This window comes from Podarcis filfolensis (assembly GCF_964270895.1).
Source record: "Podarcis filfolensis genome assembly, chromosome: 7".
NCBI classification, from domain to species: Eukaryota; Metazoa; Chordata; class Lepidosauria; order Squamata; family Lacertidae; genus Podarcis; species Podarcis filfolensis.
Genome location: NC_139603.1, coordinates 90,131,948 through 90,150,217, shown reverse-complemented (window position 1 = coordinate 90,150,217; position 18,270 = coordinate 90,131,948). Strand labels below are relative to the sequence as shown.

Below are 18,270 nucleotides of genomic sequence, written 5' to 3'. Positions count from 1 at the left end.
GGCTGGCCAGACAGCAAGACACCCCCCCCCTTCAGTCTCGCTGATGTGGACCAAAGGATAGCAGAGAAATACATTTTGCACCAGCTTGGCTGCAGGAATCGCCGGAAGGAGGCATACAAGGCGTCATCCAATTGCCTTAGGGATTCCACTCCATATTTGGGTAGGGTTACTTCTTAGACTTTTCTTCTCCTAAAGATATCCCTCAAAGCAGCAGAGATTTAGGACCAGAGTGTCCCATGGACTGCAAGAAGATCAAACCCATCCATTCTGAAGGAAATCAGTCCTGAGTGTTCACTGGAAGGACAGATCCTGAAGCTGAGGCTCCTAGACTTTGGCCACCTCATGAGAAGAGAAGACTCCCTGGAAAAGACCCTGATGTTGGGAAAGATGGAGGGCACAAGGAGAAGGGGACGACAGAGGACGAGATAGTGGGACAGTGTTCTTGAAGCTACCAGCATGAGGGAGACAGTGGAAGACAGGGGGGCCTGGCATGCTCTGGTCCAGGGGGTCACGGAGAGGCGGACACGACTAAACGACTAAACAGCAACAAGGAGAGCTACCTTCCCAAGCTGATGAGCCCCCATCCATCCCTCACTTCCCTCTAAAGCATGTGGAGGAACCTCCTTCTTCACCATAGTATCCACTCTTGGCCTCATCCAGTCAACCTGCTGGAGCCTGCTTTTGCATGCGGTCCCTAACTCACTGAGGGTTTGTGACCCATGGGCAAACCTCACCTGGTTTACGTGACTAGTCAAAGCAGCAGGGCTCAGGGAAACCTAGACTGTCTGCTGCTAACTTGCCTACCCTCTGGGAAGATGCCAGGGGAGGGAGGCAGAGACGCTTCCATGGGTTTGTAGAGGCCATTTCAAAAGGGAAGCACCCCTCCCTCCACAAGGCTGACCACAAAGTGTTCATTTTGGAGCTTAGCTGATGTGGTTGGGACCTGCCAGTATCAGTACTCAAGTCTGGCACCCATCTGACCTCTAAATGGGATAAATGGAATGAGGATGTCTTCTTCTAAAATCATCTCCTGCCAAGGAGATGCCGTTATTTCCTCTTGGGAGAGAGTCAGAAACCACACAAGCCCACTCAGACCCTACTCAGATGAAGGACGTCAAAACCTGATCTTGATCCCTAGATCCTGGTGGTGTCAACACCTTTCTGATGGGCTCGGTTGATCCATGTCATGCAAGTGCTGCTCATCGGAAGGGCCATAGACCATCTCATCCCACATCTTGTTCTCACTGTGGCCAGCTAGGTATCCCAAAGGTGTGTGACTGTGTGTGACAGAGAATGTGGCCTGAGCCCCAGAGGACACCACAGCTTCAGGGAAAGGAAAAATCCTTGGCTTGGCATGGGGAAAGAGGGAGAACGGTGGCCTCAGGAGAAGCCTCGCCTTGGACCCCAATAAGTTCACTCACGAGAGGAATGGACAAAGGCGGGTTTATTGCATGAAAGGAAAGCGACAAGAGCAAACGAGTGCTGCTTCAGGCAGCAAAGTTGCAAGAGAAGCAGGCAGCTATTCCTAGGGCGCCTATGCTCCTTGGTCTAAGAGGAAGAAGGATCCCCATGGAAAGCCTAAAGAAGCAAAGTGGTGTGTCGGTTGGTGACAAGAAGGTCTCTAATCCTGTGGGAGCTAACCAGGCATGGTTAACCTAGGATGTAAGTATTCTTTTGAGCCAACGTTAGATGATGGAGAGGGCAGGGGGTCTTTGGGATAAGTCATTCATTATGTGATGGCCTGGGACTCGGGCTTGGGCTCAGAACCGGAGGAGTCTCAGTCTGCACCGGATCCTCTGCCTCAGGCGGCATCTGAACCAAGTCTGGGGCCTGATCCTGAAGAGCCCCAGTCTGCACAGGTTCCCCTGCAACAAGCACCAGCTGGGCCGAGTCAAGGGCCTGAGCCTGCCCTGGCTCCAGATGCGGGGATTCCCTCGTTGCCTCCAGCTGGGCCATCACTCACAGCTGCTCCACTACCGGTTGGGTCAGGGGAGGCTGAGGCGGCCCCTGGGTCTAGTAACCCACCCACGTCTCCTGAGCTGCAGAGACTGAGGTCTGAGAGAAGGAGAGACCTGAGTACTCGCAGGAGGAGTACTCGCCTCCGGGCGAGACAGGGAAGTGAGTCACTGGGGGATCAGGACCGGCCGTTACCCCAACAAAGATAAAAGGCTGTCGGACCCCACCCCAGGTTGCGGGAGCAACATTGCTGCTTGCTGGAACCTGCCTGAAACCCTGTGCCTGCCCTTGCCTGGTTTCCTGCCTCGTGTCCTGTCTTGACCCTGTCGGACTGACTCCTCCCTTGGATTTGGGACCGGACCTGGACCGCGTTGCTCGGGTTAACCCTGGGCCCAGCACACATTATAACCTATTTATTCTATTGTTTCCTATTAAGTTCCTGTCTGTTTCACATTTTGTTCATTGGTAGTTGAACCGATATAATCCCAGTAAGAAATGGCCAAACTGGTTCTCTTTCCAAGGTTATCTTAGTACTGTCTGTGTGGAACCCATTCTTTTCACAGGAGATGTGAATCAAATGTCGTGGCCAACACCTGATTACTGCACTGATCTGGACCTCAAGTTCCAGGGCACATTCAAGGCAAAGACTTGCACCAGGGTCAAGAAAGTTAACTGAGGGGCGTGTTTTATATGATGCCATGCCAACTTTTACACATGTCACGATCTACAGAAATAAACCACGGAACCTTGAGAATTCTGTACTGAACCATGGGGAAAAGTTCAGATTGGCATACACACACCATGACACATGCTTGACACCATCCCTCAATAAAAAGCCAACAAATTCAATCTCAGGTAGGAGGTATCAGCGGGCACTACAGCAGGTACTTCATCTTCTGTGGGCTCTGCATTGGGAATGATGGATCTACACGGTCTGGAGCAGAAATAGGTTACAGCTCATATGGCACAAAAGTTGAATTTTTACACACCTTCAGTGCAAGGTTTTTAAGTTCTAGTTAGCTTCCGCCAACCTGGTGCCTGGTGCCAATTGTATTGTGCCATAGGGGACCAGGCAGTAGGGCTGCAGAGTATGGTAAGGTTACCAGATTTTTTTCAGCTAATCCGGGGACACTTTTCAACTTCCTATTAAATAGATGGATTTTGTCAGGGGACTGATTTGTAAATTCGGGGACTGTCCCCAGGATATGGGGACGTCTGGTAACCTTAGAGTATGGGGCTCAACGCTATGGCGGGGAAAGACTTCATTCTTGCCGTGATGGGTTTTCAGCAGTGTCTTGGTCTACGCCAGGAATAGGCAAACTTGGCCCTCCAGATGTTTTGGGACTACAACTCCCATCATCCCTAGCTTATAGCGCCAGTGGTCAGGGATGGTGGGAGTTGTAGTCCCAAAACATCTGGAGGGCTGGGTTTGCCTATGCCTGGTCTACGCTTTGTGGCAGGAGCAAAAGCACAGCCCTTGTTGGTTCTCAGGGCCCTGGCAAGCTGCTGGAGAAGTAGAGGAAAGGGGGCTTGCTGCAAGGAGGACTATGGCGTTGATTGACGCATCCTTGGTCTTTGACAGCCACACACCCTGAACACACCAACACAGAGACTGCTGGTGATCCCTAACGCATCTCTTCTGCTACAGCTCCATAGACATCCACTTCGCACAGCGTCATATAACCATGGCGGGGAAGGTGGATGCTCACATAGCGGCCCCTGAGCCAGTTGCAGTTGAAGCTACTGACGGAGCCCAGTGTGACGTCTGTGACGATCCCACACCTGTAGGGAGAAAAGGAGGGTCAGACACAAGTGTGTTTGTGTATAGGAAGCATTCGCAGTTCTCCACATTTCCACATCAGTTTGTGATCTCTTTTTTTTTTCCAGTCATCACAAAAATTTGTCAGCATTTCCGTGTGAATTTATCCTAAGATCCCCATTTTCGCAAAGCAATTTCCCCTAACAGCACGCAGTTTTGTATGTCGTTTGCACTTATCTATCCTTTCGTATGTACACTTTCCCATAGGATGTGCACATTACTCAGCAGGAGAACTAAATTTGTTGCTAAATTCAGAGAAGTGCAATTCCAAAAGAGGGCTGAGTTTTGGTCCGTGTATTCCCTGAGAGTGCGGACACAGGTGGCACTGTGGGTTAAACCATAGAGCCTCTTGGGCTTGCCGATCAGAAGGTCGGCGGTTTGAATCCCCGCGACGGGGTGAGCTCCCGTTGCTCGGTCCCTGCTCCTGCCAACCTAGCAGTTCGAAAGCACACCAGTGCAAGTAGATAAATAGGTACCTCTCCGGCGGGAAGGGAAACGGCGTTTCCGTGCGCTGCTCTGGTTCGCCAGAAGCGGCTTAGTCATGCTGGCCACATGACCCGGAAGCTGTACGCCGGCTTCCTTGGCCAGTAAAGCGAGATGAGCGCCGCAACCCCAGAGTCGGCCATAACTGGACCTAATGTTCAGGGGTCCCTTTATTCCCTCAGAAAGTGTGGATTGGGTAAGTTTGCCTTTAAATGCCACTTGAATCGAATTCCTCCCACATCCCTAGCCATTATAGCACATGCTTTGATTATGACGGCCAGGTTGGGTCACTGCAATGGGCTCTGCATGGAAGAGTCTTTGGGAACTGAGTTGGCTGAGAAGGAGCTGCAGCAAGGATGTCATAGAGCCCCTGGGATCATATGACACCAGCTCTGCAACAGCTGCAAGGGCAGCCAATTTGTAGGCCCAACTGAAGGTGCTGGAGATTATCTTTAAAGCCCCAAATGCAGTGGTGCAGCTAGGCCAAACTTACTGCACCTCGGGCTGGTGTCTCCAGCGCCGATTGCATGGTGGGCCGCTATTTCCGGCGCACTTCCGGGTCAGAGGAGCACTGGAAATAGCTTGTGCGCATGGTCATGGGCCTCCTCTGACTAGGATGTGCACCAGAAATAACACTTGCGCATGCGCAAATAATGCTTGCGCATGCGCACAAGCTATTTCCGGTGCTCCTCTGACCCAGAAATGGGCAGCTGTGCAGCACAGCGCCGGTAAAAGTGGGCGGTGGTAGCAGGCGGCGGGGGTTGCCACAGGCCGGATAAACGAGTCCCTTGGGTCTTATCTGACCCGTGGGCCTTAGTTTAGGGACCCCTGAGTTGGCAGTGACACTCCTTACACCAAACCTCTGGCTCAGTTGTATTAGCTCAGTTGCGATGAGCACACAATTAACACACATGGGCCTCCACAGCGCTCCTTGCGCTGCCATAGCTTCCTCATCTGTTAGAACAACAAAATTTGATTTAAAAAGAAAGAAGGGCTCTTAGCCTGTCCCATCAAAATCACTTTAAATCACTGTACCACCATGACTACAGGAATAAAACAGAGTTTGCTTCTGCCTCCCTGATGCTAAACATTTGGGAATAAGGACCATTATGCTGTAGGAAAGGCTAATGTATTTTGAAAGTAAAAATAATAACCAGCAACTGGAGCCGTAGCTGGGTGATCTTGCGCCCCTGGCAGAACCGTCCAAATTGCGCCCTCCACCCACGGGCAAATGAGCTCTTTTTTCCGCCTCTCCTCCAACCCTGCCCCCTCAATTCACCCTCTATTTAAAACCTTTTCTTATGAGGCAGTAATCTATATTTTTATTTATTGGCATATTTTGGGCCGATTTTGCACCCTGCCCTCGCCTGCACCCCGGGCAGGGGCCTACCTCACCACTCCCCAGCTACGGCCCTGTGGGCGACCATATGCAGTGGCACCTCGGGTTAAGTACTTAATTCGTTCCGGAGGTCCATTCTTAACCTGAAACTGTTCTTAACCTGAAGCACCACTTTAGCTAATGGGGCCTGCTGCTGCTGCTGCTGCTGCCGGAGCACGATTTCTGTTCTCATCCTGAAGCAAAGTTCTTAACCTGAAGCACTATTTCTGGGTTAGCAGAGTGTGTAACCTGAAGCGTATGTAACCCGAGGTACAACTGTACATGCCTTGGGCAGTCATGGCTATAAACTGCTTTGGAAAAGGAGAAGGAACAAAGGAGGTTTTGACGAGGGACCTTAGCTCCAGGGGCCCCAGCAGAGCTGATACTGGTCTCTTTGCCCCAGCTTCCCTCAACTGCAACTCTCTGGGTGGTGATTTGGAGGACCATGAGCCCAGGATAAGAGAAAGGTAAAGGGACCCCTGAGCATTAGGTCCAGTCGTGGCCGACTCTGGGGTTGCGGCGCTCATCTCGCTTTATTGGCTGAGGGAGCCAGCGTACAGATGTCATGTGGCCAGCATGACTAAGCCGCTTCTGGCGAACCAGAGCAGCGCACGGAAACGCCGTTTACCTTCCCGCCGGAGTGGTACCTATTTATCTACTTGCACTTGGACGTGCTTTCGAACTGCTAGGTTGGCAGGAGCAGGGACCGAGCAGCGGGAGCTCACCCCGTCGCGGGGATTCGAACCACCGACCTTCTGATCAGCAAGCCCTAGGCTCTGTGTTTTAACCCACAGCGCCACCCACCTCTGCACACTACAAACCTACCCACTCCCTGCAGTTGCCATGCCCTGTCTCTGGCTGAGGCAAGACTGGTCTGGGTGGAGAAGAAGGGACGGGGCCTTCTCAGTAGCTGCACCCAGATTGTACCCAGCGAGATCTCCTCTCTCTTACTGTTTTCCTGTGACTGGTCAAGACTGTCCTCTTCCAGCTGGCATTTGCTTGCTTGCCAGAATGATTTTTATATGATATGTCCTCATTTTAGATTGTCATTATTTCTGCTGAGCCTATTTCACATTTGATGTTCTTAATGAGATCCTTTTGTTTTGAAATTGGTCTAAGCCACCCTGAGCAATGCAAGAGTACTGGAAAGACAGGGATATATGCTTTTCTAAATAAATATAACCTCACCAGGAAATATCCCCATATCTCCCCACACCCAGCATCCTTGGGATTCTCGTCTGACGTGCTCCCTGTTGCCAGGCAGACCACCATCTTCTGATCTGGATTAAATCATTTATTTCTGTTTAATGGTGGACCTAACCCCCTGACAGCACACACCTATACATTTAATGGCACATTTAAAGCTCCTTTAATGGGACGCGGGTGGCGTTGTGGTCAAACCACTGAGCCTCTTGGGCTTGCCGATCAAAAGGTCGGCGGTTTGAATTCCTCCGACGGGGTGAGCTCCCGTTGCTTGGTCCCAGCTCCTGCCACCCTAGCAGTTTGAAAGCACAACAAAAAGTGCAAGTAGATTAATAGGTACCACTCCGGTGGGAAGGCAAACAGCGTTTCCATGTGCTGCTCAGAAGCGGCTTAGTCATGCTGGCCACATGACCTGGAAAGACCGTCAGCGGAGTGGACAAACGCCGGCTCCCTCGACTGGTAAAACAAGATGAGCGCCGCAACCCCAGAGTCATTTGTGCCCTAGAGTCGTCTGCAACTGGACTTAACGGTCAGGGGTCCCTTTACCTTTACCTTTTAAAGCTCTTTCCACCTCCCACAAGAATTGTGGGAACGATAGTTTGCCCCTCACAGAGCTGCAATTCCCAGTACACTTCGCAAACTACAGTTCCCATGATTTTGGGGGGAAGGGGCATGAAATATACTTGGAGTCGAGAGTGGATTTCATGCTCTTTATTCAGCTCATAGTGGTGAGGAGGAATGCCAGTTCCCCCGAAATATCTGCTTTATATACATTATTTACACATTGGGCCCCACGTGATTGGCTAATTCCGGGATTCACCTGTAGGCCAATCAGGTTGTGGATTCACTTCCACCTGGAGCTGGATTGGGTGGCTCCTGTGGACCAATCAGACTGCTGCATTCTGGGTCCTATTGTTCTAGGACCAATCAGACTGCTGCCTTTTGGATCCTATTCAGCTCAGTACATAACAGGGTGCTTTCACTGGTGGTCTGCACACAGCACCTGCCTCTTTCCTACTCTCTTCCCTGTTATCACAAATACAAGAGGAGACTAAGAAGTAGTCACTCCCCACCAGTTTTCTCTGACCCCCCAGAAATCATTCAGGTTCAAGGACCAAGGGATGGTTGGCAACTGGAACTTACAGAGCGTTGGATTTGCCATGGTCCACAATGGTGTTCCCCACACGGACCTCAGCTCCCAGCAGCCTTTCGCCACAGCAGTCACCACGGTTTTTCACCAAGACAGCTGCGATGGCGTACTCTGAGTCCAGATCCACCAGCCACCAGGGGTTCTTCTCAGCGATGGTGTGGGTGCAGGAGCCCTGGTGGAAGTCCCCAGCATAGAACCCGTCCACAGCTTTGTCTGCCGATCCAACGATATTATGTGGATATATGGAGGACTGATAAGCTCTTCGTCCTTTGGCCAGGTTCAGTACTAGAGCCACAGGAGGGGAAAAAGAGGGGAAGAGGAATGCGCATGGTTCGTTTGCTTACCGTATTTTCCGCTCTATAAGACAAAAAATACGGTAAGCTAAAAAGTAAGGGGAAATGTGTGTGCATCTTATGGAGCAAATGCAGGCGGGAGGCTTTGCTCAGCGCTCCCTTTAAAGAGCCGCATGGAGCGTGTGTGCGGCTTTGGGGGGATGTGGTTCTCCTAAAAGTCCCAAGGAAGAACTAGCCAGCAAGGAGGATTTGCACCTCATTCGCAGATCTGAGAGAGTCACAAAGGGCATACCACCCAAGAGGTACTCTCAGGAGTTTGCTAACACAGCTGTTGCATGTATAGCTGTAGCTGGCAACTCACACCGGGTACAAGGTTTGTCCACGACAGAGACAAAGCCGCACCTGAAGGTTGCAAGACGCAACACGGTTTTTCCAAACGAAGGTAGAGCAAAAGCTCTAGTCCCATGGAAAACAGGTAACCAGAGGTTTGAACTGGTGGAACCAGTTGCAGGTAGTTCCAGAGATGGAACTGGTGCAACAGGGGTTTACTATGTGTATAACAACTGTTTGTTTGTGTCTCTTGTTGCTGCACTTGTTTTCGCAGCTAGTGTTACCTAAAAATGGGGGAGTATGTTGGGATTTTTATTTCTCACCTGCTGCAAGGAGCAGCACAATGGTTGTTGACATCATGTGATGTCTGTGAGTGTGAGACAGGAAGTCTCTGCTTGTTCTCAGTAACTGGAGAGTTCTGTACTTGCTGCTCAGGAGAGCAGACATGTCGGATGAGAGCTGCGTGTACAGTCTGTAAATAAAGTAGTGTGTAGACTACTGACTGTCTCTTTCTTCTGTGATGGGATACCAGAAGCCAAGTGTGCTCCTCTCAGGATGGAGGGGTTGCTTATTACTGGTCTCTCTGGACTGAGGGCAATTTCCAGCCAGAGAGTGACCACCGGCAAGACGCCTTGGTGTCTTGGGAAGGTGGCACCCTTCCCGGGGGTGTTTTTCCAACACCTTCATCCCGCTGCCCGGGAAAGGCTGCACGCGGCTATCTCATAAGAGATAGCCGCGTGCAGTACATGAGAGCAGTACATGTGAAAAGGATCTAGGAGTCTTGGTTGACCACAAACTTGACATGAGCCAACAGTGTGACGCGGCAGCTAAAAAAGCCAATGCAATTCTGGGCTGCATCAATAGGAGTATAGCATCTAGATCAAGGGAAGTAATAGTGCCACTGTATTCTGCTCTGGTCAGACCTCACCTGGAGCACTGTGTCCAGTTCTGGGCACCACAGTTCAAGAAGGACACTGACAAACTGGAACGTGTCCAGAGGAGGGCAACCAAAATGGTCAAAGGCCTGGAAACGATGCCTTATGAGGAACGGCTAAGGGAGCTGGGCATGTTTAGCCTGGAGAAGAGGAGGTTAAGGGGTGATATGATAGCCATGTTCAAATATATAAAAGGATGTCACATAGAGGAGGGAGAAAGGTTGTTTTCTGCTGCTCCAGAGAAGCGGACACGGAGCAATGGATCCAAACTACAAGAAAGAAGATTCCACCTAAGCATTAGGAAGAACTTCCTGACAGTAAGAGCTGTTGGACAGTGGAATTTGCTGCCAAGGAGTGTGGTGGAGTCTCCTTCTTTGGAGGTCTTTAAGCAGAGGCTTGACAACCATATGTCAGGAGTGCTCTGATGGTGTTTCCTGCTTGGCAGGGGGTTGGACTCGATGGCCCTTGTGGTCTCTTCCAACTCTAGGATTCTATGATTCTAACAGCAAGAGGGATCACTCCGCAGCGATCCTGCTTGCTGTCCTGGCTTCTGGCTTAGCGTGTGGCTCTTGCGGGAGGCGGGGGAAGGGACAAAGTGTGCGGCTCCGTAGCTTTCTCCACCTCCTGCAAAAGCCCCCAAGAGCCGCGCTCCCTTTAAAGAGCTCGTGAAAGGGAGCGCTGAGCAGAGCCTGGGATGCATACAGGCTCTGCTCAGTGCTCCCTTTAAAGAATATTTTTTTCCTTGCATTCCCCCTCTAAAAACTAGGTGCCTCTTATGGTCAGGTGCGTCTTATTGAGCGAAATATACGGTACTTAAAGTCATAGAACTGTAGAGTTGGAAGGAATCTGGAGGATCATCTGGTCCAGTGGTGCTATGGCACCCTGGGCTGCCTTGAAGGATGGTCGGGGTGCCATGGGCAAGACTGGCTTCTGTCCCTCTTTCCTTCCCTCCCTCCTCTTATACCCTCTCGCATCTCTGCCCCCCAAAGCCTTGCACAGCTTTTTGTTTCAGCAGCCCTGGCCTCAAGCTCCCCAGGCGAATGGTGTCTCTGGGGCTGGCCAGGGGGTTCTGGGTGCCAGAAGCAGAGGCAGCCTCAGAGTAAGCAAGCAAGCAAGTGGGTACCCCCCCCCCCCCGTGGGGGCAGTGTGAGGAGGCAGCTCTCAAGGCATCCACAAAGCAATCCAGCTTTTGTGTTTTGCAATGGATTGTTAGGAAATTGGCAAACTTACGTAATGGGTTGAGGTGACTCCCGGGTAATCGCCTTATCATAACCATGTGTCAAAATGTCAACATATAGCTGTGCAAGAGGGTGAGGAAAGGAACTCCTCATTTTGTGGAGGCACCATCTAGGTTTTGAATTGGCCCAGAGACATCCCTGCTTCCCCAGTTCTTACCTGTAGGTATTGATTTGTAGCTCTGGGACTGTCCCGTCTCTGCCAGGAGTGTCAGGACCAGCAGCAGGGTCCAGAAGTTGAGCATCCTGCAGTTGGGAGAGACGGTGTGTATCTAATCCAGAATGCGGCAGCCAGAATAGTGACCGGGAGTGGCCGCTGAGACCATATAACACTGGTCCTAAAAGACCTACATTGGCTCCCAGGACGTTTCTGGGCACAGTTCAAAGCATTGGTGCTAACCTTTAAGGCCCTAAATGGCCTTGGCCTAGTAGACCTGAAGGAGCATCTCCATCCCCATCGTTCTGCCCGGACACTGAGGTAGAGCTCCGAGGGCCTTCTGGCGGTTCCCTTGCTGCAAAAAGCGAAGTTACAGGGAACCAGGCAGAGGGCCTTCTTGGTGGTGGCGCCCACCCTGTGGAATGCCCTCTCATCAGATTTCAAGGAAATAAACAACTACCTGACTTTTAGAAGACATCTGAAGGCAGCCCTGTTTAGGGAAGTTTTTAATGTTTGATGTTTTATCATGTTTTTAATATTCTGTTGGGAGCTACCCAGAGTGGCTGGGGAAACCCAGCCAGATGGGCGGGGTAGAAATAATAAAATTATTATTATTATGCACATGGGAGAGAGAGAGTGCTTGCTGGAGCCATGGGGTCTGGCTCCCCCTGAACAGCATGGGGGACACAGGAGCACTGGAAGGTGTCTTACACAAGCTCAGGTACTATTGCTCCATCTAGCTCAGCATTGTCTACACAGACTCCAGGATTCCACAACATGGGCCTCTCCCAGCTGGGAATTGAACCCCAGACCGTCTGGTCAAAGCATTGTGTGCTCTGTCACTGAATCCTAGAACCATAGGATTGTAGAGTTGGAAGGCCCCCTGCGGGTCATCTAGCTATGGCTCTTTCCCCAAAGAGTAAAATATGAAATAAAATAGTGGGGTGGGGTGTGCCCCTGAAGGCTGCCATGAAAGAGAAGACATTAGAAGCAAGAGCTTGTAATGTCTCTGAAGTAACCAGTAGAGTTTCAGTTGGAGTAATACAAGACCTGGAGAACCAGACTGAGAAGGGATTGGAGCAGGATGGGGAACCTGTGATCTTTTTGTTGGATGCCAACTGCCACTAGCCGCAGGTAGCCTAGCCAATGGCCAGGAGGTCTCTGCAAGGAGAGGGGAACGGGCAGTTAGAAGGCCACCAGGCTGGCAAAGACTGCTCTGGGTTGAGGCAGGACCAGAAGCAGAGTGTTGAACCCAGAGCAGTCTTTGCCAGCCTGGTGGCCTTCAGCTACTTTGGGCTACAGCTCTCCTCAGCCCCATGAAGAGGATGAGAGTTGTCCTCTGAAACATCTAGAGGGCATGAAGTTGGCAAAGGCTGAACCAGAGGCAGGCCAAGGCTGAGGAAGGGAAACCACGAGGCTGAGCTTCCCAGCATCTCTACACTACAGCTTTAAGTCAGTTTCAATCTTTTTCATTAACTGCTATGGGAACTTAAGTTCTCCAAGAGTTTAAATGTGCTTCCAAGAAACTGAGGGACGGCTCACTTTCAGACTAATATAAGGCGCTGGGCTCTCTTTTCTGGGATTCAGGTATTATGTGCAAGAAGTTCCCCTCCTCGACTTACCTTGACCCTGTTTCTTGGGACCAGCAGAAGTCTTTGTGTCCTTCTTGAAGAGTTGGCAAGCTCGGCTTCTTTCTTCTGTGCTTCTAGCTGAATCCTGGACCTCCTCTTGAGCAGCTCTGCTTGTTTTGTACCCTTCCAAGCCAATCAGAAAGATGCTGAGGACTGAAACTGAGGTCCAGCATTTGCCCTCCCATCTATTGCTTTAATTCTGCTTTTGGGTGTTGACACTTTGGGTGAAGTTGCACAACTCCTCACCATTTGATGCATCAACTTCAGCTCTGTCTGGTATTCTGCCTCTTTCCTAAATTTGTGGTGGCTCAATTTAGGAAACATCGCACACTAAAAACTTCCCTGAACAGGGTTGGTCAAGTGCAGCTCACCCATGGTGACCTCCTGGAGACTCTTGACCCGAGGAAAAAAGAGCCAGAGGGGGAAAGGGGTTTGTGCTGGTCACCAGTCCAGGCTCTCCTTTGGGCTGGTGATTTTCAGGCACCCCACTTGTCCCTTTGCCCCAGGATGACAAGGAACCATTAAGGAGTCCTCTTTGGGTTCAATCCGCCAACCAGCTACACATCCACCCAAGAGTTACCTCGTTCAACCCACATTTTACCAGCTTCCTCGCAAGAATATCATGGAGGACTTTGTCAAAAGAACTTACTGAAATCAAGAGACGCTATGTCCACAGCATTCCCCTGATCTACCAAGCTTGTTACTCCATCAAAAAAGAGAAAGAAATTGAGTTCATCTGACATGACTTATCATTGAGAAACCTATGCTGGATCTTTAGAATCACAGCATCCTTTTCTAAGTTTCATAGACGGACTGTTGAATTATCTGTTCTTGGACCTTTCCTGGTGTCAAGGTCAAGCTCACTGGTGGGTAGTGATTTATATGTGGAAATAAACCAGATGGAGGTACCCATCTGTTCCATGGCACAGAGCAACTGCATTCCTGCATTGCAGTTGGACTAAATGACCCCTCAACTCTACGATTCTTTGATTATGCTAATCATGGGGCTTAACTGGTCAGCCAAAGCCATTGCCTGACAAACAGACTGGTTTGCAAGCCTCGTCTTATACATTCCACCCACACAGATGCAGCATCCAGACTGACCCTGCTAAACCTAGATCATACACCAAAACTGACCAGGGCTACCAAGGCCCTAGTCCCTAGCGAATTCTGAGCAAAAGTTATCATGATTCCCAGTGGGCAAAAATGACACCTTGTGCTTTTGGGGTTGGGCAGGGGGAGACATTTCCATTCTTATTTAAAAAGTTCAATACTGAAGTCTTACACAAGGCTAGTGTTTGCCCAAGTAAGCCTTGCACACCACTGATAAACAGGTCTTGAGCAACACCTCTGCAATCATCAAAAACCCCAAAAGACTCGGGACAAATTAAAGAAAGTTCAGGCGGAGTACGATGATTTCGGCAGCCCTGTGGGGGGGGTGCCCTTGGCGGGGGCCACGTTTACTAACATCTAGTCTGCCCCTGCTGGTGCTAAAATCCTGCTTGCTGGCTCCCCAGAGGCAACTCTTCAGCCCCTTTGAGAACAGGATGCTGGACTAGATGGGCCCGATCCGGCAAGCTATGATGTTGTTGTTGTAAAATATGACCATCCCATAGAGAAAGAGGACTCAAGTGTTCACCATCAGAACAGCAGCTTCTAGGTCATTGGTTTCGGGAGAAATAGGAGTTCTCCCTGTGTGTGTGTTGGGGGGAAAGACATGATTTGGGTTTGTGTCTGACCCACAGACAAGCTCCCTTCTTGCAGCTCTTCCCAACACCTGGCAGTTCAGGCTTGCAGCTCTGGGAATCCCCTTCCGGGAGTGCCTGGACCAGCCACCAAGTCCAGGTGAGTGATCTCCTGCGAGGAGGAAGGGGGTCGTGCTGGAGCCATCGGGGTCTGCCTCCCTCTTAGCATCAGGAGCAGTAAGAAGATGGGAAAGGTGGGCTCAGAGCCAGCCAGGAATGCTGAGAGGAGGCCTTCAGAAGAATCAAGAGCCCTGTTGGCCAGAGAGCTCCAAGCGCTTCCTCAAATGGCCGTGGCGGGGGAACATGCGTGGGGCAAAAGCGTTCCTGTTCAGTATACACACACACATACACACACACACACACACACACACACACACACACACATTTTTATTGGGGTTTTTTAAACATCATTTCCAACAACCATATAATTTAACTTCTTATCTTATACAATATTCTAGACTTCCGTCAACTCCTCTGATGATTTTTCATTCTTTATCACTTATTCTGCATTTCTTAATTTCTCTGTTACTCTTAATTATCATTAACTAATAACTCTCCTCGTAGTCTTTCTTGCAATATTCCAAATCGTCCTCCTTACAGAACTTATTGCAGTCCTACTAGCGTGATCTGTTCATTACAATTACGTTTCAAATAGTTCACATATTTACTCCAGTCTTCTAAGAATCTCTGGCCTCGCAGGTTTCAAACCTTTCCTGTTAATTTATCTAATTCTGCATAGTCCATGTGTTCCTGTTCAGTCCTTGTCAGCATGGAAATGGAGTGAGCGGGAGAGAGAAAGAGAGTGGTGGAAAATTACGAAAAAAATGGCAACGCTTGCATTAGCATGCTAATGTTACACCTTAAAGAATATGCGGTTTTCAAAAGTCAGCCTGCAAGAGGAAGTTTGGGCAAGTCAGTGTGGTGTGGCAGCTGTGTGATTAAATCTGTGGTTCGGTGACCATTGAAATGGGGAACCTGGAAACGAAGGCAAAAGGTTGAAAGGGGGGCAGGAGACCGCTCAGTTGGCGAGAGCATGGCTCTGGTTATAAACTGCTGAGAAGATGAGAGGGGGGAGAATGAATAAACACGGAGCCAGTGTAACTGCAGACATGTTCCACGTGGACTCTCCTCCTCTGGAGGCTTCTAAGCAGAGGTCGGATGGACATCTGCCATCGATGCTTTACTTGAGATGGCCCAACTCCCAAATTCTATGATTCCTTGTAGGTAAATGCATGAAAGATATGGATTTTATGCTCTTGGGGTCTCTTGCCTGAACCGTGAGGTTGGCAGGACAGCATTCCTGATCCGAAGCTCCCTGCTTGGCTGAGCGACTGTCAGAGATGTCTAAAGGGGCAGCTGCTCTGGCCAAGGGAGCCGAGGACTCTGTTGTTTTTTTTTTTTTTAAGATATTTTTATTAAACAATTTTTTATATAACAGAAACAAGACGTACATAAACAAACATTCAACAATAATAAAACAAAAAACACGTACCACTTCATAACCCAATTTCTAAACCTTTCTTCCTCGACCTCCTCTTACTTCCCGTTTCTGTATTCCAAATTCTTACAGTTTTTCAGCGAAATCTTACCTTATTTTATTATAAATTTATGCTAATCACCCTTATTCTCTTTGTCATAATCATTACTAATAGTAACCATTTATTTTAGTCCAACATCATTCTAACTGTCTCCAATTTTATAATATTTCTTTAAATAGTCCTTAAACTTTTTCCATTCTTCTTCCGCCGCTTCTCTTCCCTGGTCTCGGATTCTGCTCGTCATCTCTGCCAGGCTCATATAGTCCATCACCTTCATCTGCCATTCTTCCAGTGTGGGTAGATCCTGTGTCTTCCAGTACTTTGCGATGAGTATTCTAGCTGCTGTTGTAGCATACATAAAGAAGGTTGTATCTGTCTTTAGCACCCCCTGGCCGACAATACCCAAGAGAAAGGCCTCTGGTTTCTTGGGGAAAGTATATTTAAATACCTTTTTCAGTTCATTATAAATCATTTCCCAGAATGCCTTAATCTTCGGGCATGTCCACCAGAGGTGAAAGAATGTGCCTTCCTTTTCCTTACATTTCCAACATTTATTATCAGGCAAATGGTAGATCTTTGCAAGTTTGACTGGGGTTATGTACCACCTATAAATCATTTTCATTATGTTTTCTCTTAAGGCGTTACACGCCGTAAACTTCAACCCAGTGGTCCACAACTTTTCCCAGTCAACAAACATGATGTTATGACCAATGTCCTGAGCCCATGTAATCATAGTTGATTTCACCGTTTCATCTTGTGTGTTCCATTTCAGCAGCAGATTATACATTTTTGACAAGTTCTTAGTGCTGGATTCTAACAGTTCAGTCTCTAGTTTTGACTTTTCCACCTGGAAACCTATTTTTCTGTCTAATTTAAACACTTCATTTATTTGATGATAATGTAACCAATCTCTCACCTTCTCTTTTAGTTTTTCGAAACTCTGCAATCTCAGTTTATCCCCTTCCTTTTCCAAGATTTCCCAATATCTTGGCCATTTCGACTCCATATTTAGCTTTTTAACTGCCTTAGCTTCCATTGGTGATAACCATCTTGGAGTCTTATTTTCCAACAAGTCCTTATATCTAACCCAGACATTCAGCAGTGCTTTTCTGACAATATGGTTTTTGAAACTTTTATGCGCTTTAACCTTGTCATACCACAAATATGCATGCCACCCAAAAATGTTATTAAATCCTTCCAAATCCAAAATGTCTGTGTTTTCAAGAAGCAGCCATTCTTTAAGCCAGCAGAAAGCTGCCGCTTCATAGTACAATTTAAAGTCTGGCAGGGCAAACCCCCCTCTTTCCTTTGAATCCGTTAATATCTTAAATTTTATTCTGGGCTTCTTGCCCTGCCAGACAAATTTAGATATATCTTTCTGCCACTTCTTGAAACAGTCCATTTTATCCATTATCTGCAATGCTTGAAACAAAAACAACATTCTTGGCAATACATTCATTTTTATAACTGCAATTCGACCTAACAAGGAAAGCTTCAAGTTTGACCATGTCTCTAGGTCTTTTTTCACTTCTGTCCAAGTTTTTTCATAATTGTCTTTAAATAAATTCACATTCTTGGCTGTCATATTCACACCCAAATATTTCACTTTTTTAACCACAGTCAACCCCGTCTCATTCTGAAACCTTTCTTTTTCAGTCTGTGTTAAATTTTTCTCCAATACCTTAGTCTTTAACTTATTCAATTTAAATCCTGCCAATTGACCAAACTCTTGGATTATTTCCAAAACTCTTTTCGTACTAGCTTCTGGCTCCTGTAATGTAAGTACCAGGTCATCTGCAAATGCTCTCAATTTGTATTGTTTAACTCCGACCTGAATCCCTTTAACCAACTGGTCCCTCCTGATCATATTAAGCAAAACCTCCAGGACCGGGGGGCCGAGGACTCTGGGCCCAAGAGAAAATTGTGGGTCGTCTTATACACGGATACAATCTCTCCCCCCCCATTTTCTCAATTTGGAGTCCCCCAAAATACGTGGGGGCGTGTTATACATGAAAAAATATGGTAAACGCCAGGGCAGGAAGGTGAATTAAGGCAGTCTGCACTGCAAATCTAATTCACATTCAGACTTGCTTCTTTACCCTGAGACCTTTTTACATGACTTCAGAAAAAAATACTTCACGGTAGCTCAAATATACTCGGAGTCGAGTGTGGATTTCATGCTCTTTATTCAGCTCATATTGGTGAGGAGGAATGGAAGTTTCCCCGAAATGTCTACTTTATATACATTATTTACACAATGGGCCCCACGTGATTTGCTAATTCCGGGATTCTCCTGTAGGCCAATCAGGTTGCGGATTCACTTCCACCTGGAGTTGGATTGGGTGGCTCCTGCGGACCAATCAGGTTGCATTTTGGATCCTATTCAACTCAGTACATAACAGTAGCCAACTAGGTTT

At 48.5% G+C, this 18,270-nt stretch overlaps 2 protein-coding genes across 2 annotated transcripts in view; both read right to left on the bottom strand.

Annotated features, from left to right (window-relative positions):
- The window catches only part of LOC310766252 (fucolectin-like), a 152,494-nt gene that overhangs the window by 131,997 nt on the left and 2,227 nt on the right, over positions 1 to 18,270 (bottom strand). The window lies entirely within an intron of this gene.
- On the bottom strand, positions 1,430 to 12,717 carry LOC310766258 (fucolectin-like). Its single transcript, XM_083622364.1, has 4 exons — positions 12,562 to 12,717; positions 10,943 to 11,028; positions 7,983 to 8,274; positions 1,430 to 3,738 (listed from the first exon to the last, which is right to left on the bottom strand). The coding sequence occupies exons 2-4, from the start codon at positions 11,025 to 11,027 to the stop codon at positions 3,582 to 3,584; spliced, it is 534 nt and encodes a 177-aa protein (XP_083478490.1). The 5' UTR covers position 11,028; positions 12,562 to 12,717; the 3' UTR covers positions 1,430 to 3,581.